Below are 27,781 nucleotides of genomic sequence, written 5' to 3' on the forward strand. Positions count from 1 at the left end.
TGTTTATACGTTTTTGTTGTAAATGTAGTGAGCGCCAAAAACAGGGTGCAGTTAAGTCATTACTGTCATGATAATCATCATGACAGTCATGTTTCAGGGCTATTTTTGAAGAATCTTGAACATTTTGTGCAAATCTTTTAAAGCTATTTTTAAACCTATTTTGAGATGCATATAATTTCATTCACCAACTTATGTTCCCGGCTATTTCCAGAGCGAGACACCTATTGCGCATCCAAGCATAAAAGGACTCTATAGGATCTCTTCTCCACTAGTCCTCCCTCGTATTTTTTGTCTAGTGTTTATTTGTTAAATTGTCAATATATTTAGTCATACCTTTTGCCATCCCATCATAGCTTTTTATCATAGTTGGCAACTATGATAGCATGAATGAACATACAGTAAGTAAAGTAAAACTGGGTTGGTATAATGAAGCTCTTTTGGATTGCGGCTTGGTCCTTACACAGTATATTGAAGGATTTCAAAATAGATGACACACATCCAATTTGGGTCAAACACCACATACCTCTGATGGTGGTTTGAGGCAGTGTCCAGGAGGAGATCCATTGGCAAACACTGGGGGGTTGAAGCCTTGTTTGCTCAGTAGCCAGTACGTCTTTTGACTGCCTTTACCCTGATATGGACAAACCATAGACATGCACACACACACACATGCCGCACCATCAAAACCGACTGTATATGCTGTACATTTGATAGCTAGAATTATGATGAGTATCCAATCACCTTCATTTCAACCTCTCCTCTCTCCTCCAGCTCAAACGATCCTACGCGATTAAGAATGTCCGCGGTGTCATGGGATATATGAATCTTCAGAGCTGGATAAAATAAACAGTTTGAACCAGTTGTATCAGTAAGAATAGTGTAGCTGAGATTATTCAAAAACAAGACCTATAAAGGCATGGCTTCCCTGTATGTTACTACTGTATGTGTGAACAAAGCGACACAAATCACAATATAATGTTCAATGGTGAAGCCTGTGTGCATAGTGTAGCCTGGAAACCAGACAAATCTGCCACAGCAAATGTTTTGACGTTAAAAAAAAAGCATACAGATTTAAGCCAAGACGCACGGGCCTTGCTGTCTTTTATGATCAGACAGAGTTAACTTAGTTAAGAGCCAGGGAGAAGAAACTAGTTTTAAGTGAAGATTGGAAGACCGCTAAGGTGCGAGCAGGGTTAATTGATAGTAGTCCACCTGTGTCTGGTTAGTCCTCGTCTATTTATACCCTCTGTGTTTAATGTTCCCTTGGCAGTTTGTACTTTGTAGATGTCACAGTGCACTGCTCTGGTTCTTGATATCCTAGTGTTCACAGTATATTCCTGTGTTTTTTTCTATACTACGCTTCCTAGTATTGGTAATACATCTGCTGAATTTAGATTCTACACCTCCCGAGTCGCACACCCTGACACCATAATCCTAACAATGATGTGCGCATGTCCATATTTGGGCATATATATCATCTCACCCGCCACAGATACCGTCACCACAACTTGGACCTCAATGAACTATTGCTATCCTTAGCTTGTGTGTTATTAATCACATTATTTGTGTGATCGTGTCAGACTCACGCAAGCTGTTGCTCTCCATCCGAGAAGCTGTGTTCACTGTGTCCCCGAATAGGCAGTAACGGGGCATAGTGCTGCCCACCACACCAGCAGCCACGGGACCTACAGTGCATGAACAAAGCCGTGCATGCATTCAGATTTCTCCAATATTATGTGATCTAAATCAGTGGTTCTGAACCTTTTCAGGCCGTGACCCCCCCCCAAAATAATATTTGAACAGAGTAAACAGAGTGCACATTCTAGACTTTCAAGCACCAAACTAAATGTGTCCATATATACATATTATTTTTGTATTTTGTTTTTTGGTTCGATGTAGGTAATGGGTATACCGGTATGTGTATGATTGTGTCCTTTGTTCCACAACATGTCTGAGCTGAGCTGTCTGTGTCTTTTTTCTGTCTTGTCTTTGTCATAAAATGTAAAAAAAATATTATTGAAAAAAATGAAAAAACATGTTGCACATTAAGCAAATCTGGGGACCCCCCCCACCGAAAAAAATAACTCCCCCAAAAAAGGAATCAATTGTCTTTTGAAGACAAATAATTATCTCTGACTCGATGTTTTGTACTTGCCTGAGTGTATTCCAATGCGTAGTGCCAGGCTCTCGTTGACCATGTGGGGAATTCTGAAGACCTTGATGGCCATCAGGAAATGCAGAGCCATTTTGGAGATCTCCACAGCATGCTTGAGGCCATTGCTGAGAGGCAGACCACTAGCTACCATATACGCATCTCCAATCGTTTCCACCTGGAACAGATTGGAGGATCAAATTAATGTTTATTTCCCGTGCAAACTGAGTGGTTCAACTATACTACTATACAACAACAAGAACTGTGTGTGGGGGGAGTAATTCATTGGCACGACTAAATTGGGTATAGAAATAATAAAATAAATATAATTGGCTACTCTAAAAATGTACCGTGATTTAACATTTTAATCTGGCTCGCATTACGCACTTTGTAGACGTCGTACTGCTTGATGATGTCATCGAAGAGGCTGTAGAGCTCGTTAAGGAGCGTCACCACCTCCATGGCAGAGCTGATGGAGCACATGGAGGTGAAGCCCACAATGTCCGAGAAGAAGATGGTCACGTTGTCGTAGGTACGAGGCTCTACCGACTTCCCGGACATCAGTTGGTCTGCGATGTACCTGCAGACAATAGAACAGCAACATATGGCCCGGACGGCTGTCGTAGAAACCCGGGCACCTATATAGGCTGCTATAAGCCTGACGGCACGCCGCGGGTTCGAGTCCCGATCCCTACGACCTTTGCTGCGTGTTGTTCCCCATCTCTCTCTCTCTCCCCCCATAGTCAGGTTATACTGTACTTTATACTATCAAATAAAGGCATAAAAAGTCCCCAAAAATATCTAAATAGAAAAAGAGACTTAAGGCTGATTCGACAAATGCCTTCTAAATCAGTATACTTCTTGCAGTCATTAAAAAAAAAAAAACATAAAGAATGTCAAACTTTTTGAATGGCCAACACAAAAATCTAAAATTACACAGATACTTTGCCGGTTGCTAAAACCGACATCACAAGAACCACAACCGCCGTTCTGACAGTTTTAGCCCACTGACTACAACTCACGGTATACAGTGCTGGCGGATTCCCACTACTGATGTTTGACAAAGCCATTGGCTATATCATGGTAAAAATGGATGGAGGCATTTCTTTTCTCAAGTCTTGAAATGCATCTACTGTACATTGGATGGCAAAACAAGTGTTTTAACTGTGCCAATAATGTTTACTGTTGTTTACTGCCAGCTGCTAATATAAGGGTGTGGAGTTGTAGGTAAAATCTTCTGCCAACATACAGTACGGTGTAGCTGAAAATAATCCCTGGAGACAACATTGATTTACGAACAAAATACAGCCATCCATGATTTCTTTAACCACAGATTGAAGTTTAGCCAACTTGACTCAATTATTATATTATTGTTTTTGTGAATATGGAAACGATTCAATGTTTATTTACTGTACAATGCAGTATTTGGCCATGCCTGTGAATATGAATAGACAATAATGCCTTTATGAAAAGTTAAACATATCTTTTTGGGTGGATTTCCATTCAGAGGACATCCATTAACCAGTGGTCTACACAGATCGTATTAATTCGTTTTAAAACCTGTGTTGATTTTTACTTCAACAACGGGTGAGGTTTATCCATATACTAATCATGTTTCTATAGAGTTGTGCTGAACAGTCACACCATATCGATATGTACACTTATAAACAGTATACTTAACAACAGAGTCCATGGAGGCCTTTGATATAGATGGTGTCAGTGCTAATATACCAATCAGTGGCGTGCACGGATTGGTAGACTAGGGGGTGCTAGTGCACCCCCTGCCCTTTTCCTTCTGGACAAATACTGTACAGTGTACACTGTACAGTATGTGGACCATGGTGACATTGATCAATTCTTGATAAAAAGCTACTAATATATTATTTAGGCCCCAAAATCGATAAATCTCACACTATTAAGGCAACCGGCCGGTTCCACGCGCTGCACAAGGTGCCCTTTTTTTCATTTGAGCACCTGCCCCTCTAAATGTCTGTGCACGCCACTGATACCAATGTTACCTTGGCAACATGCTAGAGAGAAGTTTGTCAGCTCGAGCCTTCTCTACTGTAAGCTGATTGGTTCTTTCCTCCACAACTTCCTCCAGATGGTTTGCATATTTCTCCAACTTCTCTACCATGTTGTCCAGTATATTTACATGACTACAAGTACAAAATAAGGTCATAGCATTGTTTAGATGACATACGTATTAACTGAATGTTCACATACATCACAGATAATTGTTTAACCCATTAAGACCTATTCTAAAAAAAAAATGGTCTTCTAAAGAGTTTTCTGAAAACCATGAAGGTTACTTTAGTAACCATGGTTCTTTAAGTAAGTGAGCGAAATACTTCGCTTATGGGAGGTTTCGATCTGAGAAAGCGAGGTGCAGATATTCATTTATGAACTCACACAGGCATTTTATATGCACTGTGGGTTTAAGGCTCGTGACGCAGGCACCCAGCGCCTTAGGCGTATATAAGGCCTAGCTGCTGCGTCACAGGCCACTCGAACAATTTCCTTCTGCCACAGAGCATGACAGAAGGGTGTTCAGCGAAGTATTTCGCTCACTTACTTAAAGAACCATGGTTACTAAAGTAACCTTCATGTTCTTTTAAGTTGTGTTCGCGAAATACTTCGCTTATGGGACCTTATGAACTCCCGTATCCAGAACTAGCCAGTGAGTCCTAGGACTTTGGGATAATTTAAGGGCTGGGGACAAACCTCAGGTTTGTGGCCCGGTCCCACTTAGTGGCTAATTGGGGTAGGGCGGAGACTACCCCAGGTAGCCTGGGTTTATAGAGGGAGGAGGGGACTTTGTCCCCTTCCCTTCGGGGCTCTGTAAGGTGGACTTTATTATAGTCCACCTATGGTGCGGCTGCTCCCAAGACCGCGTGCGCTATAGAAGGCACCGCCACATCTAGGTTATAGTATGTGGCGAAGGTCGAGGAGGAGGACCAGCTCGCTGCTGTGCAGACGTCCTGGATCGAGATGCCCCTGTGGAGCGCCCAGGATGCTGCCATGCCTCTCGTGGAATGAGCCCTTAGCGTAAGCGGAGGCTCTATTCCTTGAGTGGTATAGGCCAGATGAATGGCCTGCACTATCCAGTTGGAGATAGTGACCTTGGTGACAGATTTTCCCCTGGTTCTTTCACCCCAGGATACGAACAATTGATGGCCTATCCTGTAGGGGCCTGTCCTGTCCATGTAGGCGCGGAGCGCTCTTACTGGACAAAGGCGGTTCAGCCTCCTGTCCTCTTCCGTGGCGAAGGGGGGGAGGGTGGAAAGCCTGTAGGTCCACCGGTACGCAGACCGAGAAAGCATTCTTTGGTAAGAAGGCTGGGTTTGCTTTGATGGTGACCTTGGTTGACCTGTCGTCAAATCTCATGCACTCTGGAGTGGTCGAAAGTGCATGTAGATCGCTGACCCTCTTAGCGGTCGTCAGAGCGACTAGGAGGGCTGTCTTAAGAGTAAGAAACTTTAAGTCAGCCGTCTGCAGTGGCTCGAAGGGCTCATTGGTTAGAGCCCTGAGTACTAGTGACAGATCCCAGGAGGGGGCCAGGGGCCTGTTGACCTTACAGTCCCTGCGTACGCCCTTCACAAACTGTTTTACCAGCAGATGTTTCCATACCGTCTGGTTGTCAATGCCCACGTGGCAAGCCGAGATGGCTGCCAGGTGGGTTTTCACTGAAGAGAGGCCTAGACCTCTATCCAGGAACTCCTGCAAGAATGTCAGGATGTCGACTATTGAAGCTTGGAAGGGGATAACCTGGTTAGGTCGTTCGAAGCACCACCGCCCGAACACGCTCCAGGCTGTTTCGCAGCGTATTGCTGTTGACTGGGCTCTGGCTCTCTGAATTGTTGCAATAACATTCGGAGGGAGGCCGGTTTCTGTCAGCATCACCCTCTCACGGGCCAGACCCATAGGTCTAGGTCCCTGGGGCAAGGGTGGAAGATCTCTCCTTTCGCCTGCGTGAGGAGATCCGCTCGTAGAGGGAGCTTCCATGGTCGGCTGTAGAGGAGGGGAGCTATCTCCGTCCTCCACACGCCCCAGGCTGGTGCTACTAGAAGTAGCGTCAGACCCTGAGTCCTCACTCTGTTCAGAGTATGGAGAATGAGACTCAGTGAAGGGAAGACGTAGAGAAGGGACCTGGGCCATTGGTGAGCTAGAGCGTCTAGTCCCAATGTCGATGGTCCTCTTATGGCGAAGAAGAGAGGACATTCCGTGTCCTGCTCTGAGGCGAACAAGTCTACCTCGGGCGCTCCGAACCTGCCCCAGATCTGGTTTGCTACCTCGGGGTGTAGTGACCAGTCTGCGTATCGGAGGTCTCCCCTGGACAGCAGGTCCGCTCCTGTGTTTAGAACACCCGGGACGTGGCACGCTGTAATGGACAAGAGACGAGCGTTGCACCGCAACGTGAGTTTCTGAGCCAGTTGGTGCAAGCGGGGGGACCTGAGTCCCCCTTGCTTGTTGATGTAGCACATCGTTGTCGTGTTGTCTGTCCTGACCAGGACGTGGCAACCTTGGATGCGCGGTTCGAAGCACCTCAGTGCGAGGAACACCGCCATCAACTCCAGATAATTGATGTGGCAGGACTCAACTCAACTTTATTTATAAAGCACAGTAGTTGTCCTGTCCACAGTCCTCTGGCTGTAGTGCCCTCCAATGTGGCTCCCCAGCCAGACATGCTGGCGTCTGTGGTGACGACTTTCCTGGTCAGAGGTCTGCCCATAGGGACGCCTTCTGAGAGGGCTCGTCTGTCCGCCCACCATTTCAGTGCTAGCACGCATTGTGACGTCACTGTTACCCTCTGGCGGCGACGGTGCATGGGTATGCGTAACGCATTCATCCACTGTTGAAAAGGTCTCATATTTTAGCCTGGCTAGGCGTATTATGTAAACCACCGAGGCCATAAGCCCCGCCATCCGCAGGCATGCATGAAAAGGAATCGAGCGATCCCTTTTGAATGATGCCGTGGACTGTATTATCGCCTCTATTCTTTCTTGGCTCGGACGAGCCGTGAAAGGAATCGAGTCCAGCGTTATACCGATGAAGTCTATAGACTGTGTCGGCGTTAACACGCTCTTCTCCTGGTTCACTCGGAACCCTAGAGAGTGGAGGTGGTTGAGCACTCGTTGAGTGTGCAACAGCGCCTCCTGTGGCGAGTCTGTTGACAGGAGCCAGTCGTCTATGCACGCTGCTAGACGAATGTCCTGTTGTCATAGTGGAGCTTATAGCCGTGGCTGTAACCTTCACAGAGACTCTCGGACTCAGGGACAGTCCGAACGGGAGGACGTTGTATTCGTACTCTCCCTTTGAACCCGAAGCGCAGAATTTTTTCCTGTGCGGGGGGGTAGTTTGGACCTTGAATGTATGTGTTCTGTAGGTCCATTTAACGTGCGCCAGTCCCCTTCGCGGAGTAAGCTTAGTAGGACTGGCGGTGTCAGCATTTTGAAGCCAAAGTCATCAAAATCGAGTCGGGGCTCTGAGGTTTGAATGGGCGAAGCCCGCCCCCTGTCTTTTCACCAGAAAATAGCGGGGAACCCGTTAAGAGACTGGTTGACAGGGACCTCTGAGATGGCGTCTTTCTGCAGGACGGAATCGATTTCCTCCTTTAGAATGTGCCCCTATCCTCTCCGTCTGCTCTCGAGAAGATGATTCCTTCGAGAGTGTGCGGTTTTATTTTAACCTTTAGCCCTCTGCTATAGTGCGCATGATCATGGGGAGTTCCCAGTATCCAGCACTGAGCTTGATGACCTAACAGGGAGCCCCTTCTGTTTCAGGGGATTCTGTCCGTGAGGCTTTGGTGCCCTCTAGCGATTTGAGCGCATGGGGACAAATGTTTCTCTTCTTTTAGATGAGAGAATGAGAGCTGCTTTAAACAGTACTGTCTGTGGCGATTATCTCATTAACACATGCTGAATGTGAAGCACATGATCGTGCTCTTTTGAGGGGCCTGTGCTGAGGCATTTCTGCGTGCACGTCCCCTCTGTATTGTCCCGCACCCGCGGTGTGTGTGGCAAATGGGGTCTTGCACACCTGTTTTAACGGGTGATAGGGAGCCTTCCGTCCTCCTGGGAAGGTTCTGTCTGTGAGGTTCTGGTGCACTCTAGTGGCCTAGGCGCGTAGAGGCATTACCATTAAACGCCGTTATTCTTTCATTGAGGTGAGAAAATAATTGGGCGTAGTTTACCCGGCCTGTGACAGTATAATACTGTCACAGAGCGTGGTTATTCCCCACGTATGGGCCTATGGCCTACAGGTCGTATTCGTGTTTTTGTTTCATGTATATTTTTATTTTATAAAAAAATACAGAGAATACACATTAACAACAAATGCAGAAAATGGTACAGAGGCTAGTAGCATGCACAATTTTCGGCTTTGAAATGTCTTTAGAGTCTGCGGTTTTGAGGGTGAGGTCCGTGACCACTACCCTCTAACTCGGACCCCTGAAGGGAGGAGAGATTCAGGGGTACGTCCTGACCCCTGCTCTCGTATATTTCCCACGTATGGGCCGTGAGAGGAGAAGCCCCCGTTCTAGGGGAAGGTTCTGTCTGTGAGGCTCTGGTGCACTCTAGTGGCCTAGGCGTGTAGAGGCATGGCATCAGTAGACAGGCCGTTAATTTCTCAATTAATTGAAAAAATAATTGGGCGTGACCTCCCGGGCCTGGGACAGTTTTAAAACTGTCCCAGAGGCGGGTTATAATCCCCACGTATGGGCTTATGCCCTTGTGTCAGGTTTCAAGTTGTTCTTGTGTTTTTCGTTTTTGTGTTACTCTTTGAAGTAAAAAACATACACATTGTGACATAATTATGCACATTTTTAACAACATTTGAGGGGTTCTGTACAGTGGCAGCAGCTGCATGTACATTCCCTCTGAAACGTTTGTAGGGCGGAGGAGAGCAGCGGCCAGCGGTCCCGGGGCGTCCTGTGTCCGTCGTCCACCCTGAAAGCAGCCTGACTAGTAATGCTAAGCATGCTAGGATGGCAGCGACCATCCAACGAGGTTGTTAAACCCGACCTCTTTTAAATGTTAGCTAAACAGCTAAACAAACCTAGCTTCACAATGTACATACCTTGTAATGTTGAGGGAAGCAGTGGGTCTGGGGAACGGCGTTGAGTGAGATGTTTGTGTTACTTTTTTATTGAATTAAAAAACATACACATTTGTGACATAATCATGCACATTCACCATGTTTGAGGGGTTTGCACAGGGGCAGAACTGCGTGTACATTCCCACTGAAACGTTTGGTTTGTGGTTCGAGACCACTAGACTCTCTGCTGGATGTAGTAGTGGGAAGAGGGAAGGCCGCAAAGCCTGGGGATCGCGTAGCGCGGCCGTCGGGCTGGTGCTGTGATGACACAGTGATGCGGGGCACGGTCTCCATGTTGTCGCACGGGATATAGCAGGGCTTCCCTGTTCGAACAATGCGAGCATGCGCGAGCCCGGGACAATAGAAAAATATTTTCTGCGGTCAGCCATCCTCCTAGGCACGAGTCACGACAGTGTGTGCTGCGCGCTTCGGGGGAGGCTCCACTGCAGCTTTGACTAGCAGCTGGCGCGGTCTAGTCAATGGAGCGGGGGGAAACTCTTCTACGGTAATATGCCGTATAGCGTGTAACTTCCCCCGCTCAGTTGGCTGCTTTGGCTGGGTCGTCATTTTCTGCTTCGCTCCCCAGGCCCCGTAGTCATGGGTTTCGGCCCTGGCTATCGGGACACGGGAGGATGCAATGTTGTCTTTGTTAGCCGCGCTAGCACGCGGCACTGGTGTGCTACGTGCTAACGGTGGCCAGTCGACCCGCTGTCTAGGCATGGAGCGCGGAGGCCCTTCGCAGACCTGCTTCTCCCTTTGAGGAGGCAGGTCTGGGTCGGGTCTGTCGCCCTCGAACTTCTCGTAGAAGCAAACTTAGACATTTGTTTTCTTTTTCGCTATCGTCACAGTTTAGTGAACGGCTAGCTTAAAAGAGAGGGTTCACCCGTTCCTCTGTTCGCTATCGTCACAGTTAGTGAACGGCTATCTTAAAAAGAGCGGGTTCACCCGTTCCTTTGTTCTCAAGTTAGCTATAAGCTAGCGGAGCCGCGGGTAATAGGCCCGTGATTCCGCGCAGCTAAGGCTAACTAGCTTCCCAACGGGAAGATAGCTTGTTGTAAAATTAGCAGTTTCCTGAGTTTTAAACTAATTTAAACGTCGAGGAAAAGCTTTAGAGTTCTCTCTGCTTTTAAAAAATAGATATGAATCTAACCAGTACACTACTAGGGAACCTCACGGAGCTTGAGTCCTGTCTCTCGCCCGGTTTATGAAGTGTTGAATCGCCCAAAGTATAACTGGCTAGCGTTATCATGCAACCTCTGTGGCAGAAGGAAAACGAGTGGCCTGTGACGCAGCAGCTAGGCCTTATATACGCCTAAGGCGCTGGGTGCCTGCGTCACGAGCCTTAAACCCACAGTGCATATAAAATGCCTGTGTGAGTTCATAAATGAATATCTGCACCTCGCTTTCTCAGATCGAAACCTCCCATAAGCGAAGTATTTCGCGAACACAACTTAAAAGAACCCACGTTTCTATGTCAGTGGTTCTCAAACTTGTTAATCTCAAGGACCCCAAAATGGATTCAGACATCTCAAAATATTTTGTTCCAGGGACCCCCAGAAGTAAAGAGATTTGAGTTAAAATGTTTCGCTTAAAAAAAAAAAATATATATATATATATATATATATATATATATATATGTATATATACCGGTATTCAAAGATTTCACGATTTTTCAAAAGATTGCAGATATACAAGCTCATGATCTTCTATATCTGCTATTTTAGAATAGCCAAATAATGGTCAAAGTGGTTCAAATCTAAAGTGACGTGGTTTTAATGGGTTAAATAACAACAAATAACAATGATGATAATAATGAATGAAAAGCATTCTCCATCTGACCTGTCCGGACTGGACTCCTTCAGCTGTCTCCGTATAACGCTGAACGGTGGTCTCGTGTCAGGGCTCTCGCTCCAGCAGACCCTCACCAAGGCATTTAGCTTATCATCACACAACTGGTCAGACAGCGTTGGTCGGAGGGGAGCAGCCAGGAGAGGGGTCTGCAGCTGTTTGATGATCTCTGTAGACAAACAGGTTCTTGTTTTTGTAACAGGCTGTACCGTACCACCACAATGAGCAACCTTCACATGGTGATGTGTCATGCATGCTGCTAACCTTTGGGCTCCTTGTTGAGGTCATGGTATGGGCCCGTCTCAGCACAGTAGATGAGTTCTCGCATGATGATGGCAAAGCTGAAGACGTCACCCTTGGGCGTCCCGTTAAACGGGATACATACCTGTCTCAGAAGCTCTGGAGCTGTCCAGTACATCTCTGGGACACAGTTATAGAAAACACTGACACTGAGACGTCTCCCTGTTTAACTGAACTGCAAAGGGATTGTTGTATTGGAGTGATACAATTAATGCATGCAAGGTTAATCTATGACATTGTGCTGTGTTAAACCATATGCGTTTCAGTATGTCCGTGCACAAATGTCATACCTGCATGTTTAGTCAATGTTTTGACCAGATCACGGCAGTATTGAGTTCACAAGTGCTGCCGCCATCTGGCAGAGTCGGGTTAGATCTTCTTCGGGTCTCAGTTAACTTCAGCCTAACACTGAATGTTCATTTTGTTTCACTTCATTATCGCCTGCATTGCCAGAACATTAATGGCGTGGATAGCGATGCAGGGGCTGAATCCATGCAGGCTTCAGCCAGGCTATACGCACCTTGAATAATGTTGCACCTTGAATAATGTTGCACCTTGAATAATGTTGCACCTTGAATAACGTCCTGCACCTCGAATAATGTCCTTATGTATAATGCACAGTACACAGCAGCTGCTATATGCTCGCACACCTCAGGTACTACAGTAGCCTACTAAACCCCTTGGTTGTACAGCCTGTGTGCCTAATGCAAGCAAGCTTCTAAATTATCTGACACCCTTTATTTGTACTTTTTGTGGTAAAAGCGCTCACACTTTCTTCTTTCTTGATCTCCTTACCCCCCCCCCGCCCCTCTCTCTCTCTCTCCTTCCCTTTCATGTTTTTCTTGGAAAGAATTACACTATGCACAAAAACGAGTTTCGACCACTTTTTTTTTTTTTTACTAAAACTGTGATGTGACAATAGTTGATTCTGATTCTGATTAATTTAACTTAAGATCAACTAATTAGTTTCCTAAGCCTTTCACTGACCTTCATATTGGGGATTCTCCTGGACGATGACTCTGGTTTTGGTCCCCTGTTTGAACTCCCACAGTCCGAAGCCAGATAGTTTGATCTGGAGACGACTGTCCACCAGACAGGTCTTGGGCTTTAGGTTCCCATGCGACTTCAGGCTGCTCTTGTGAATGAAATCCATTCCCTTCATACCGTATTATTGAATGGGTTAAAAGCTTGAATTGGTTCCAAATAGATATGCACGATATCATTGGTATAGCGTATGGAAATTGGCCATATCGGCCATAAAAATGCCATATCGGTATCGAACCGATCTCAAAATGAAAATAATCCTGATTATTTTCACCGATATTGATGACGCAATAATAATAAAATGTGACCAGCAAAACTTTTAAACAAATTTTCAGCAATGAGTTCAATATAATAATACAATGCATATCGATATATATCGATATGACCCTGCAAATAATTAGAGATCGGATATCGGTCATAATTTCAATATTGTGCATCTCTAGTTCCAAATACCATGTGTTTTAATAGGCATGAATTAAGTCCAGAGTGAAAGTGTACTCTTACTAATATTACTAAAGTGTAGTAATACTGTATAGTTTATTAGTTATATATACAGACCAGTATATACTGTATACAGTATGTTTTTATATAATTATTGGTGAGAATAATCTGCCACTGCCACTTGCAGGTTCAAGAGAACTTTATTAGCAATTTTGAAAGAATTTTGCTGTTGCTCTTAATAAACCTCTCTTGAAGTGGCAGAAGTCTTTCTTCGTTAATATGATTATTAAAATACAGGGAAATGTCTGTGAAAGTGAAGATGTAATAGCTGAAATAGATTAAAGTGTTTTTCTGATATAAATGAGCTCACATTGACGATGTCATAGGCAAAAGACAGTTTAAACATCCAATCCAGTTCAATGTCTGTAGACTTCAAAACGTCCTACAAAAGAACAAAAAAAACAGGGCGGGGGGGTTGGTGCAGAGAACACAGAGAAGTCAGATCAAATTATGAATAATCTGTCAATCATTCTATGGTACTCATTATTGTATATCTCTGCTGTCGGGAAGAAACCACCTAGCCTCGATACCCAGGCTTTCATTTAACCACCTAACTCCAAAAAAATCATTTTTCAGGAAACAAAGCAATACTGCCTCATCAAAGTTGGTGTTGTGACTTTATATATTGTCAATAACTTCCATGAGAGGGGGGGGAGGTGGTGGAGTTAGTTGCTTTAGCAGACAGATGGAGTTAAGAGGTTTTGTCTGAAGCGCTTTTTACTACTTTCATTGGTTCAATATTTTCGAAACAACACGTAAAGGGTGTTCAATAGCACTGATTTATGCAAACAAAATAATCAAAAACCTAAGAAAAATTGAGTTAGGTGGTTTCCTCCTGACAGCAACGAATTATACTGCCTAAATAAATTAGTGCTGCAGGAAATTCCAAGTAAATAAATGAACATAATGCAGTGTTTTGTGCTAACCTTCAGACTGCCTTTCTTGCAGTACTGCATGACCATGCAGATGTTAGGCGGTTCAATACACACTCCAAAGAACTGCACCACGTTCTCATGCTTCAGTTCTTTCATCTGTCTTAAAGAGTGTAGGTAGGTTAGGCACACAATACCACATAACTTGGGTACTGTTACGTAGTTACTCTTAACCCATTAAGACCTGGGAGGCTGCGGGACCAAAACTACAAATGTTTTATTTTATATATATTTTTAACCTGTATGTTTCTCTGTTACAAACTTCTGGCTGTTGTTTTCATTCGTTTCCGACGTTCTTTTGTTGGTTTAATCACTGTGTTTTGTTATGGCTTTCCTGTAGCTCCAGTTAGGTTATAGCATTAGGTACTGTTGCCACTCGCTCCACGTTGCGTATGGATTCAGACATCCACGTTGCAGCGTTTCAGAGTATGGATTCAGACTCCCATTGGCTTGTGAAGTTGGGAGGCAGCCAATCATGACTAGGTCGCTACTAGAACTAGAAGCACTAGCGACTGTTTGCCATAGAGTAAGACAGAGTCATGACATTGAGGGAGCAGAAAACATCACGGTCACGCGGTTCGATCATGTAACTCGTTTGTCACTTTAAAGCCTATAGACTCCAATGCATTCCGTAAACTTCCGGACTGGTTCAGGCCTTTGTCACTATTCGCCAATAGAAGTCTATGTAGAAGAGCCGCCATTGGACTGGCCCCATGACATGAACAGAGTTGTCGTAACTCTGTTTTACTCTTTGGCTCTGGCGACTGTAAGTCAGCCAGGTTTACACCTGGCAAAAAAATAATTCAGTACTTGAGCAGGACAACCAAGTTCTAATCCTGGGTAGAACAGGAAAGTTTTAAATCATGGTGATTTGAGATAGGAAACTTGCCACAGTGGCCCCTATGATTTACTGGAGAACCAAACCAAGTTATATTTTAGTACAGATTAGACAAAATACATTTCTAATCACAAAGAAAATTCATAGTCGAGCTTTAATAAATTACTTTAAAAAAATTAAAAAAATAACTGGAAAGATGAGGAAAAACTCATCTCTGTGGGGTAGAAACCGGTCCAAAACTTTTCAGGATTCAAATTCAAAAGCAGCTTAAAAGCTTTCAAGCTTGTGGATCTGGTAGCTTAGTTTTTACCTAAGAAAACTGCACGCAAAACATTCAAATATGGAGATTAGAGGTTTCTGCCCGACAGCGACGATATGGTACTTTACCATAGAAAACTCTTCGACAATGGAGGGCTTTCTGACATCACTGACGATCTGGTTCCTCAAGTATTTGATGGCAACTTGATTTCCCTGCCCCCAATGAAACAGCACATTAGGTAGACATTCATTCACATTAAATGCACTTAAATGCACATTATGTCACGTGTATGACACTGCCAGCCACAGACAAGCCATTTAGGTCTATAGCTCTTTGCGTTTGTTTAAATACAAATTTTGTATGTCCGTGGCAAAAGTAGACTTTTTTTTTTGACAAAAATGTCCACCACATGGCGATGGCTCCTGAGAAAGACCAGAGGGTATGAGTTGCGTTAACTGTGTGTGTGTGTGTGTGTGTGTGTGTGTGTGTGTGTGTGTGTGTGTGTGTGTGTGCGCATGGTGGTGTTCCAGGTGATGGTAATGCAGGAGGGCTCCTGTGACAGCTGTTGGCTGTTTTGATTATGTTTGATTAATGATGATAAATATATATAGAGCTGATGCTATCATATATATATATTTATTAGTAGGCTTGTTTAGCAGGTACTAGGTTATAGGAGGAGCGCCTATTATGTTGCCTGGTACTGGTTGTTGCTTCTGTCCCCTGCAGGTGCTGAGCATTGTTGTCCCTAATGTGTTGCCGTCCTGAGGAGGGCCTGGCTTGGAGCCTGATCAGCCCTCGGATTGGTCCTGTGGCAGCTCAGGCCTTGCTTCCTGGACTATAAAGCTCACTCTCTGTCTGGACTTCGGGGTGGGAACACTGCTGCGTGTGGCCTTCCCTCCAGCCGACTGCTTATGTGTTTCATGTCAGGTTTAGTTGTAGTTGTAGTTCTTATTCTGATTTGAGTATTAAACCAAATACTCTTTTATGAGCCGTGTTGTTCTTTCATACATGTTACGGGCAGTAAAACCCCTAGACTTGAACCGTTTCGTAACACTCCACCACCTCTCTGTTCGGTCAGCACCTCAAGCTGCCTACACTGCCCAACAGCTCGCTGCCCTCTCCGATGCCAAGAAGAGCAAGAGCTTCCATGGGTCAAAGGTCTGTGTGTGTGTGTGTGTGTGTGTGTGTGTGTGTGTGTGTGTGTGTGTGTGTGTGTGTGTGTGTGTGTGTGTGTGTGTGTGTGTGTGTGTGTGTGTGTGTGTGTGTGTGTGTGTGTGGGCGGGCGGGCGGGCGGGCGGGCGAGCGAGCGAGCGAGGGAGCGTGCGTGCGAGCGTCCAGCAGGTACATGCATGCATGCAGCCCTCGGGCTAGTCTCGCGTAGCCACACAACTATTCCATCATCTCCAAATGTATGACCAGCTGCATTTGAAAGTTGCAGGAGGCAACCGTCTGACCTCGCGTTCACCTCGCTCGCAACCTTTCTAGATTTCACTAGTCACAATAGGATATCCATGCAGAACTTTTAGTATTGAGTAAAAATACTAAATCAATCAATTGATTGATTTTAGTATTGAGTAAAAATGCGAGAGTCGCATTTCTGAAATGCATTTTACTGGTCAAAAAAAGAAAACTAATGTAATTTATTGCAATGGTTGCCAGTTGTATTCCAGTGAAGTTGTACGGTAGCCAAGGTTACTTATTTTCTGCCGCTAACCAATTGTTCTCTGCCTGCAGACTTTAATAAAACCCGTTAAAGGTTTTTTGAGTCCAATCCTTTCTGGTGCCTGACACTTTAACATTTCTCGTTGAAACTTCATTAGCGGAGTCTATAAAGCATCTTGTTTGTATTTTGCTTATTTCTTCACTTATTTTTTATTGAAAGAAAAGATTTCAAGGACGAAAAGGACGAAAAATAGACAGTACAAACACACAAAAATAAAACATTTTGTTTTCATGACCATATATATATGTTTCATGTAGTTCCTTGAGATATGCTTTGGCAAAATGAAATGCCACGTATTTGGTTCATCGAGAACATATTGGCCAATTGAAGGAAAAATAGTTGCCTAACAATAAAAACTGCTAATCAGAGAGAATACCTGGAAGAGGCCTATGGTTGAGTAGATGTGTTCTTTTCCTGACTTATCCCTCAGGCCGAAGTCACAGGAGGAGACAATGGACTGGGAACCTCCACTTGTGGTGCTCAGAGAGGCTGCCAATTCCAGTTGCTGTTGTGAGTGTGCACACATACACACACACACACGCACGCACAAACAAACAAACAAACAAACAATATTTTCAGATAGGGGTTTTGGCTGCCATAATTTTTTGTTTTCCACAGTTTAATTGTTTTGGTAAAGGTATTTGTTACTCTACATTTATGTATGTTTCTGTATTATTTTGACACTTATATGGTACTAGATAACATGGCTCACATGAGCATTGTACTCGCTTGTTTTTTGTTATCAGTTTTGGCTTTGGCTAAGTAAATGTACTTGAACTGACTCGTTATTGGAGGGTGTGACAGGGGTCCGACTCCTTGATGGGTCATACGACCCTATCTGACAACAATACACAATTAAGCCAGGCCCCGCACGCATGCACGCACACTTGCCGTGTGTCTGTCTATCTATCAATGTTCGAACAGACAATGTGCTACTGTAGCCAGTATATGAGTGAGAGGAGGCTCAGACTTTAGGCTCTTTGATGATGGCGATGTCGCTGTATTTGATGAGCCACCACCAGGAGTCATCGAGCCGTGTCTGGAGCCGTAGCTTCTGCTGGACGAGGACCCCGATGCATAAGAACGCCAGCAGACCAACGAAGGGGACGGCCACCAATATGACCACCAAGGAGATGTCTGAGACAAATCAACATCATACGTTAGGAAGGCGGGGCGAGTAGTGACTAGTGAGTGAGTACAGTAGGCTACAGTGATTGAAAATAGAAGTGTGGAGCCGAGACAGGTCGGTCAGTAGGCTATAGCAACAGTGAGTTTCTTGACTTCACTTGCCCTGTGCATGTATCATACACAACGCTCATTGGTATTTGTATAGTTTCTTTTTTTTGTAGCCTACAGATTCTCAACCAAAAGTACATGAGAAAATAAAGGAAACTATTTTTCTGGCTTATAACTAACAGACATGCATATTAAGTCCAACACCAACTGGTAGAGCAAATTTGTAGTGAGTGATGATTAGTTGTACCGTTTGATAGCCATTCACAGTGCTCATTGTTGAAGCCACACTCTGGCTTGTCAGACGGAGACTTTCCTTTTGGCCAGTTCACAGATGCAAAGTTGTTGGTTGGCCTGAAGTGAGCATTCCACATTTTGTATGAAATTTCAACACTGCATCTCAGTGGTTTTGCATTATTATTCACAAAATGTAAAACACTAATTTAGTTTTGGTAATTAGTACTTTTTACCTGACAGTTTTGGAACGACTATCAAATTGGAGGATGGGAACAAACTTGAAGGCGTCTTCAGTATGCTGTAGGTCATAAATGGAATAGTCCATGTTCCTCTCCCCCTCTTCATCAAAAGAAACCAGTCCAGAAGCACCTGCAAAGGTGCAAAGGTTTCCCAAAGCATTATTTTTGAAAATTATAAACATTCGGATATATATTTTTTTGTTTGTTCATTGGTTCATGATGTAGGGTCAAAAAGGTAATTCTCTAAAGTATGAGTCTAATTGCCCCTACCTGACAAGGTTCAAGATTCAGTGACCGGCTGAGACCGTCAGTACAGCAAGGTTGGTGAAATAATACACACATAGACACACCAAACAATGGTGGCCAAACATTATTAGTAGTACAATATAAAAGGCCCTGGAGATTGAATGAAATAGTTTATTTGATGAGCAAGGCAAATAAATAACAGGACCTACGCGTTTGGACCAAAAGGTCTTTGTCAGGGTCTATCTGATAGAGTCAGATAGATCCTGACGAAGACCTTTTGGTCCTGTTATTTATTTGCCTCGCTCAAATACATAATTTCTTCCAATGCAGCCGAAGGCCATACTGCTCTGAAATGCTGTTCTTTACTCTGCACTATTATGAACAAACTGCTACTAATCTAACTTTCTATATTGATCTGAGTTGTCTCTAAGTCTTTCCAAGGGTTATCCGTCACATTAGGTCAATGTCACAAATCCTTACAAATTTACCCATTTGTAACTGAGAGTAAACAAAAAAACACTGGTTTTATAGGTATGCATTTCCCGAATGGGAGTCGATCAATAGCCACGTATTGTCATTATGGTTCATTGTCTTGCCATGTCTTTGTATATTCCATCTTTTTTATTTACAATAGTGTCGTGCCTGAGCTGACCTTTTGGTCCTGTTATTTATATGCCTCGCTCAAATAAATAATTTCTTCCAATGCAGCCGAAGGCCATACTCCTCTGAAATGCTGTTCTTTACTCTGCACTATTATGAATAAACTGCTACTAATCTAACTTTCTATATTGATCTGAGTTGTCTCTAAGTCTTTCCAAGGGTTATCCGTCACATTAGGTCAATGTCACAAATCCTTACAAATTTACCCATTTGTAACTGAGAGTAAACAAAAAAACACTGTGGTTTTATAGGTATGCATTTCCTGAATGGGAGTCGATCAATAGCCACGTATTGCCATTATGGTTCATTGTCTTGCCATGTCTTTGTATATTCCATCTTTTTTATTTACAATAGTGTCGTGCCTGAGCTGTTTTTCTTTTCTTTCTTTTCTTTTCTTGTTTATTATGTTCTTGTTGTGTATTAGAATGGAAGCGCTGCAGGGATCTGTTAATGGCTCTTAGATGGGTGCTCTTTGGTGATACAGGTAAAACCATATAGCAGACTTGAAAAGAAAAGAAGGGAATCCAAGGCACTCCGTCTTTGGTGAAAAATATCTTTGGTGAAAAATTTATAACGGGACCAAAAGGTCTTCGTCAGGGTCTATCTGACTCTATCAGATAGACCCTGACGAAGACCTTTTGGTCGAAATGCGTAGGTCCTGTTATTTATTTGCCTTGCTCATCAAATGAACTATTTCATTTTTCACCAAAGACGGAATGCCTTGGATTCCCTTCTTATTTTCAAGTCTGCAACTTACACCTTGACAAGCAGTACAACTTGGAGGAAGGATACATTTGTCTATAAGGATTAAATAAATGTACCATCAAATCGAATGTTGTTCTTGATCTTTAACTTGAGTAGCAGCTGGCGTCCATCGTAAGGGTTTTTGCCATCTTTTAGGACCTCTTTCAACCCCATAGCATAAAGAAGCACAGCATCATGCAGATAGGCAGCATAAGGGCTAACCTGAAATAGTACAATGTCAGAATAACACACAGTTCACACATACACAGAGAATAGATGTTATTTTCATGTCATGCTACGTTGGCCCATCCTATATGGGATTATATGACACATTTAACAATGAAAACAACTGACATTACAGTCCTCCCTGTTCATATTAGGTCTTGCCTTATTACATACACAACATAAATATACTATACGTACAGTATGTGAACAAAAATGTAAATTGAACTACAGTATACTTGCTAAATTGCTATTATAGGGGCTTAAATAAATACCGTGTGGTGAATTGATTCTCAGTGGTGTAATTACCTCATCCTCAGAGGTGAGGTTGCTCAGAAATGGAGGGTTCTTCAGCCTTTTATAAACCTGCTCAAAGAAATCATAGTAGTCGTAGCCCTCATATGCCTTTTGTCCGATGATGAAGACCATGTCAAACGCTCTCATGGCAGCCTGGTTAATGTGGTTGTTAATGGCAAATTTCCACAATTTATCCTGCTCAAGGAGAAAAATGAATATGTATTAGATTAAATTTTACAGCTAGATTACAATACTGCCCATTAGGCCATTGGAAAACACTTAAAAGCTTTGCAAACTTCAATACTAAAAGTAAAAAAATAAAACACACCCGTGTGAACTGTGAAGTGAGGGGCGCTCTTATCATCATACATAATCACATTCCGGCCAATCACATTATTGTCCTCACTTCTTATCCTCAAGTCCAATCCGACTAATCACTTGTGGCGTCCTCACTTTTCTCTCCTCACTTTTTATCCTTAATATGTACATTGCTCAGCCAATCAAATCATTGCTATGGGATGCTCAGCCAATCAAATCATCGCTATGGGGTACACACAAACACACAAAGCTGGGCATAGGAGGGGCTAGCGCCCCTCAAAAAATACAATATCTTTTAGTCTAGGCCTATCCACGTTTTTCCCCGCCAAGGCACTGGGGCTCCTTCTGTGTGTGCTTTTTGATGAATTGAAAATGGTGGACCCTATTGTAAACAAGTGTAATGCTTTATGACTTTTGTTCTGTAAAGTCACTTGCAAATGTTTTGGGCTTGATTCTAAAGTGTACAGTAGTTGCTTATTTGGGCTTGCTTCCACATTTCTTCACATCAAGGAACCCCAGATTAATATGTAATTGTCCACGGACATCCATCTGAACATAATTTGAGCCTTTTTTATTAAAATGTTTGCTAAAGTGGCAACACACAAACGCCCACAGACTTATGGGCCATATGAAAAAGGTGAATAGGTCTGCAGTGGCTGTAGCTTAATGGGTATAGTGTAGAAGCCACCCTCACTGTTTTGTATGTCTATTTATTATTATTATTATCACAATTGTTGTAGTTATTATTTGGCATTATTGGGTATTGGTTTGATGGGTTATTATGTATTTGAATCACTGTTTGGACACCAAGGGCATGCCTCCCCAAACTTAATTGATTGATTGAGAGCATGTAGGCCTGGGTGATTGGGGAGCGGCATGCACCTGGTGGACAAACCAGTTTTACCAGACAGACAACACAGAAGAGACAAATGCCAGAAGGAGCTGTTTGTAATGTACCATCACTGCACTTTAAAGGAAAGTAAATACAAACTAAAATGACATTGAACATGTGGACAATCTGTTTCTTTGATCTGCGTACATCCATAGTCCCTAGGTGCATCAGTGGGTTTGTTGGCTATAAGGTAGAAATGTTTGGAACCAACAAAGAGCCACAACAGGTAGAGATAGCGAGGTTGTCTGGTAATCAGAAGGTCACCAGGTTCTCCTCCCCGCCCGCCCACGTCTAAATGGTAAATGGTGCATTTATATACAATAGCGCCTTTATCCAAGGTAATTTACATAGATTGTACATTACATTCACCCACACATTCATACACCAATGGCGGCAGGAAACCATACAAGACACCAACCAGCACATCAGGAGCAATTAGGGGTTCAGTGTCTTGCTCAAGGACACTTTAACACTAACTCTGGGGGAGCCTGGGTTCGAAACTGGCAACCTTGTGGTTACCATCCAGCCACCGCCGCCCCGTCTACATGTGGAAGTGTCCCTGAGTGATGTACACTGTTTATACCCTGGCCTACACTGTTTACAGCAAATTACCTCGGTACATAGAAATTCCGTTATGTAAACAGAGCAACTAAACTTAATTTAATTACATTTGAATAAATTGCTGCTACTTGTGCAAATGTTTTTATACTAAGTGAATGCAAAAACTACTAGAAATACTGCTTTTCAAAAGTAAAAGATAACGTCTCCTATATGGATGTATAACTATCTTTGACAGAAAATGCACAATCTTTTTATAGTTTCACAAGATTATGACCCAAAGTGTTCAGCTCTGTTTACACCTTTATTTTTCCTTTATTTTTTAATTATTTATATCCAATATTTATTTGTAAATACATTGTGTTATTTTGATTGTCTTGTTCCACTTCTGCTTCGGCAATGTAAATTTTCTCATGCCAATAAAGCTCCTTTTATTTCGATTTATTCTCAATGTGTTTTTAAATAATGGATGTACAACCTCACAATTTGTCGCGGGGAGCTATTTTAATTTGTGCTTGTTTTTCATAGACCTGGCGACTTGTTTCTCTTGCAAAACTGGCAACACAGCAAGAGAAAGAAGAACTTATGTACACACAAACGCAATGCAGTAGATGCAGCGAGGTTGTCTGGTAATCAGAAGGTCACCAGGTTCTCCTCCCCGCCTGCCCACTTCTAAATGGTAAATGGTGCATTTATATATACAATATATACAATTTCACAAGATAGTATTACCCAAAGTGTAACACAGCTCTGTTTACACCTTTTTTTTCCCCTATTTATATCCAATATTTATTTGTAAATACATTGTGTTATTTTGATTGTCTTGTTCCACTTCTGTTTTGGCAATGTAAATGTACGTTTTCTCATGCCAATAAAGCTCCTTTGAATTGAATTGAGAGGTGAGTCCCCACCCACCCAGGAGCGCGCATCCTGATCATCTGTGTAGCCATCGTCTGGTTGAAGATTAATTAAAATTCTGCCGGTGGGATTAAGGTATTTCTAATCTCTATCCTTTTCCATTTGGACTGAAATCAAGAACATTGAATGAATTTGGACTTTGAAGAACTGTTTCTAGAGTGTAATAGTATTGCCTTATCAACCTGAACCTTTGGTCAGTGGTGATCTAAAGATTAGAGGAGTGCACTTGTGGTGACTGTGAATATACAAGTGAGTGTGAAGCAGGGGAGTGAGTGTGAAGCAGGGAAGTGAGTGGGGAAAATGTGAGTGCGAGTGTGAAGCAGGGGAGTGAGTGTGAAGCAGGGGAGTGAGTGTGAAGATTGGAAAAGAGCTGGAACTCTCAATATGATTTACACTGTTAAGAAGAGGAAAAGAGCCCTTTTACGCTCCCCAGAGGATGACCACATGACCTTTTTATCACCCTCAGGCCAAATTTTCACATGTAGTAGATTGACATGAAATGTATTTTGAGTGCATTGATGCTTTATATGTAAGGCTCAACACTGGGATTCTAGAAGTGAACGGCCCAATTTCACTATAGGGAATGTTTATCAGTATTTCCCCAGATTTTTTTGACCAATCACAACACTCGTTTCATTCACGGAGAATGTAAACAGATTTGCAAAGCGTCAACGTCATTTCCTTGAGCGGTACTTTCGCCAAAATCAAGCACTTCCGTTTATGCACTCTACAGCGTAGGTCTTGCCCAGTGTGATCCTACTCTGTAGCAGCGCTTTGATTGGTGGAGCTTGCGTTACTGTGGCAATGTTTGTATTTTTATGAACAGAATCAAATGTTTACGGTCATGTTTTACCTTTACCGGGACAATTTGGCTTGATTCCAGGCTCAAAACTGTTTATATAACGATTTTCTGAAATGCATTATTTTCTGCAACAATTCAACGTTATTCTAAAAGTGGGCGGACGGGAAAGCAGTTTTGGAAGTTCGCTCTACAGCTTCTGAAAAAGTGAATAATTAGACCAGCTGCTGCCATGAGCCATGAACATTCAAATAATTATTCGAATTTGTGTTCATGATAGAATGAACCAAATGCATGAAGTCTTACTTATTGAGTACCTGGTAGCTCAGCCAGTCTGCCATAAGTCAGACATCCTGTTAGTCAGACCAGCGTGGCCGGTTAAGACTCATCCGTGCTGCGGGTAAAAAAATCACCCGTGGCTCCCGACAGTTTAAATATGTAATATATAGGCCTACCTGAGGGGGCTTTGGAATATAGCGGAGCTGTCATACTCATATTACATATAAGGCAAATGCACTTGGAATGGGAAATAGAGGGGGAAGAAATGGAATAAGTAGGGTTTTTTTGTATTTAACTTGTAATGCTACCAATATTTTTGTGCACAGCAACACTCTTTTTTTAAATGTTTTTTTGCGGCTTTTGCCTTTATTTTTATTTTTTATAGAGGGACAGACAGTAGGCTGACAGGAAATGGGGGAGAGAGATGGGGGAGTGACATGCAGTGAGGGCCGTTGGGATCGGGAGTCGAACCCACGGCACACTGGGTTCGGGGCTACCAGCCAAGGTGCCTGGACCGCTGAGCCACGGCCACAGCAACACTCTTTAATACTGTCCAATACATACTTAGATGGGGACGGTGAGAAATTATGACAGGCAGTTGCTGCTGTCAAAATATGACCACCCCAGTCAAAAAACACTTTGTTTGAAATACACTCATGCTTTCTAAAGTGTGATTTGGGGCCCTAAGGATGAATACAAAATGAATATCAACATCCTAATACGGAGAGTGTAAAATGTACACTCTGCCAGACAAAATGAGTCTCACTCACCACACTGCCGCTGGACGCAAAATTCTGATTTACGAAGAACACATACTCTCCATTCATCAGACCCTGTCGCTCAGCCTCCATTAACAGAGCCATAGAGTCTTCACTATTGGTCACAACCACCATCACTGCAAGAGACAGAGGAAGGACAGGACAACATGAGACAGCAATACTGTAGGAATTAAAAACACATAAGCTACTGTAGGAAATGGTGAGATTTTGTTGCAAACATACAATGACACATGGAACAGGAACAGATCAACATGGTACAGGGGACAGAACAACTGCAAAAGTGAAAAATGACACCGGTGATGAATACTAGACTTTTTTTGTAGGACATGAACCCAAATCGTTTCAAGACATGGGGCTTTATTTGCAAAACATTTTTAAATTTTAAATTTTAAATGTAAAGAAATTAAACATTTTATCTGTCTCTGAGGTAAATTCTTTACAGATATGTATATTTGTGTACAAATGCATTTATGGCTATCAAAATCTTCCAAATAGTTTTAATTGTTTATTTTCTTTTAATTCAAATATTCATTCATATGCCACACGTCAATCCAAGGACCTGCACATACCTTATTGTCGTATTTCCTTAGGCAGTTCTCAATAGGATATAGAGGGTCTACTCTTTGGAATGCTGTTGATTCTAGACTGAAATAATCTCCAAATCTGCTAGTCTTTAAAGCAAACTACAAACAAACACTCTTATCCAAAACATAGTAGTTTAATTCACAGTTGGCTACATGTGTGAGTAGATCTGCAGATGGGTTGTTATTATGACTGTAAATATAAAATATTGTTTGTAATATAACTTATAACATATACTGTATGTATGTACTGCATGTCATTTTGTATTTATATTTATGTATTACTGGTATTGTTTTGTTTATATTTAATGTCTGATTCTTCAAATTAGGGGAAGTTCTCGATAAGCCTTTTGGCTTTTAACTTCTCCTGCACAATATTAATATGTATGAATTTATTTTTCCTGTTTTTAACCTTTTTTTATGTGAGAATAAATAAAACCTAAAACCATACTAACTACCAACTAGCCCCAATTTATTTGCAATTTTTTACTATTTTGAAAAACATTTTAAAATAGTTCAAAAAGCCGATCTACAAGCTCACATCTGATGATGTCATCAAGATGTGATTCACAATGTTAATGATATTTTTTCATACCTCCAGTTCTAGGAAACACTGAATGGGGGGACTTTTTTTTAATTATTTCCACACAACAGCTCTAAGGTATATTAATGACATAGTAAAATGTTGAAAATGAGTGGTACCCCTTTAAAAACAGATGGAAAAACAATCTTACCTCTTGCAATCCTTGCAATGTACTGCAAATTTTGACGGACGAGTTGCGGGTCGCTAGTGTCAAACTTGACAGTCGCAAGCACGGACACTTTGCTCTTCAGGAGCTCCTCAGTAGTCCTCCACAGGGCATCAACTTTGTCCCAAGTGTTAGAGTTTAAGCCCCCTCCAATCATTGCCACATGACTCCATCCAAAGAATTCCAGCGTCTTGAGAAGGACTTCTGTGCTTCTTTTAAGAGGGGGGATAAGTTTGATATAAGAATCATAAATTAATTTATTGTCCATTTTGGAGGATTGCCCTACAAAGCCAAACATGGGGATGTTCCAAGTGGATGCGATAAGACCGGTAACCTGCAAACCAAGCGATACTGTTACCCCCAGCACACCAACAATACTACAAATATGTTTGGATAATAGTGAGAAAACCCACAAGCAGTGGCAATATTTAAATCTAAAAAAGAAAAAAAGAAGAAAACTAAAACTAAAACCATATTATTGCCCCTGGATGACAGTATACCTCAGCTCCTTCGGGGCAGGCAGGACCAAAGAGGGCAGATATGTTGTCTTTCCACACCTGTTGAATGAACCCCGCTAGGGACGTCTTGGGATCGCAGTCCGAGTCCATGTACACAAACTCTAGGCTGTAGTTGCCCAGAAGTGAAGGGTTGGAGTTGACTTTCTCCACAGCCATCTGCATGGCTGAGCCCAAGCGCAGAGCGCTGAAAGGCACCGAGGCGTTCCAGGGAGCTTGGAAGCCGATCACCAACCTCTGGGCCAGGGTCTGGTTGATGCTGTTGCTGGGCACCGCATCGATGGTCAGCAAGAGAAGAAGGACTGACACCTGGCCAAAGCCACAGGGTGTGAACGTGGCACAGGGCATCCTTATCACCACACTGGGAGCTCTACGGAAGATACAGGATCTGTGCCTAAATTGCAAGGCTTAAATACCTTCTCCCCTGGTGAAGGTCAGAAAAGCAAAACTGTTGTAGGGGAGGTAATAATATAAGAGAGAGAGAGAGAGAGAGAGAGAGAGAGAGAGAGAGAGAGAGAGAGAGAGAGAGAGAGAGAGCATCTCAACCGATAGTTCAGTCTTTCAACAATTGCACATAATAGTCACATAATATGTGACACATATTATGTGTCCTTGGTTTCTCCAGCAATACATATACTGTATACAGGATACTGGATACATAGAATAGAATATTTTGCCAAGCTCTCACTAATGGGTCGATTTATCGACCATAAACCAGTTCCAAAGGTGCTTCTGCTTTAGTTTATTTTCCTTGTCAAAGTGCATCTCTATATCTTTATCTTTTCTCTAACACGCACACGGCACGTGCGCGCACACACACACA

The 27,781-nt window shown here is 42.9% G+C and overlaps 1 protein-coding gene across 1 annotated transcript; it reads right to left on the reverse strand.

The window, feature by feature from the left end:
• Positions 1-508: 508 nt before the first annotated feature.
• gucy2g (guanylate cyclase 2g) lies at positions 509-27,306 on the reverse strand (the record flags this gene model as incomplete). The annotated part of the gene is made up of 21 exons (XM_080790098.1): positions 509-631; positions 742-833; positions 1,587-1,685; positions 2,156-2,330; positions 2,540-2,732; positions 4,171-4,311; positions 11,087-11,264; positions 11,360-11,515; positions 12,383-12,551; positions 13,251-13,322; positions 13,867-13,971; positions 15,098-15,181; positions 17,069-17,197; positions 17,663-17,829; positions 18,176-18,279; positions 18,396-18,531; positions 20,129-20,273; positions 20,583-20,765; positions 25,108-25,229; positions 26,429-26,777; positions 26,944-27,306. The coding sequence occupies 21 exons, from the start codon at positions 27,304-27,306 to the stop codon at positions 509-511; spliced, it is 3,285 nt and encodes a 1,094-aa protein (XP_080646224.1).
• Positions 27,307-27,781: the final 475 nt, after the last annotated feature.

Source organism: Protomyctophum bolini (assembly GCF_963924005.1).
Source record: "Protomyctophum bolini genome assembly, chromosome: 18".
Taxonomy (NCBI): domain Eukaryota; kingdom Metazoa; phylum Chordata; class Actinopteri; order Myctophiformes; family Myctophidae; genus Protomyctophum; species Protomyctophum bolini.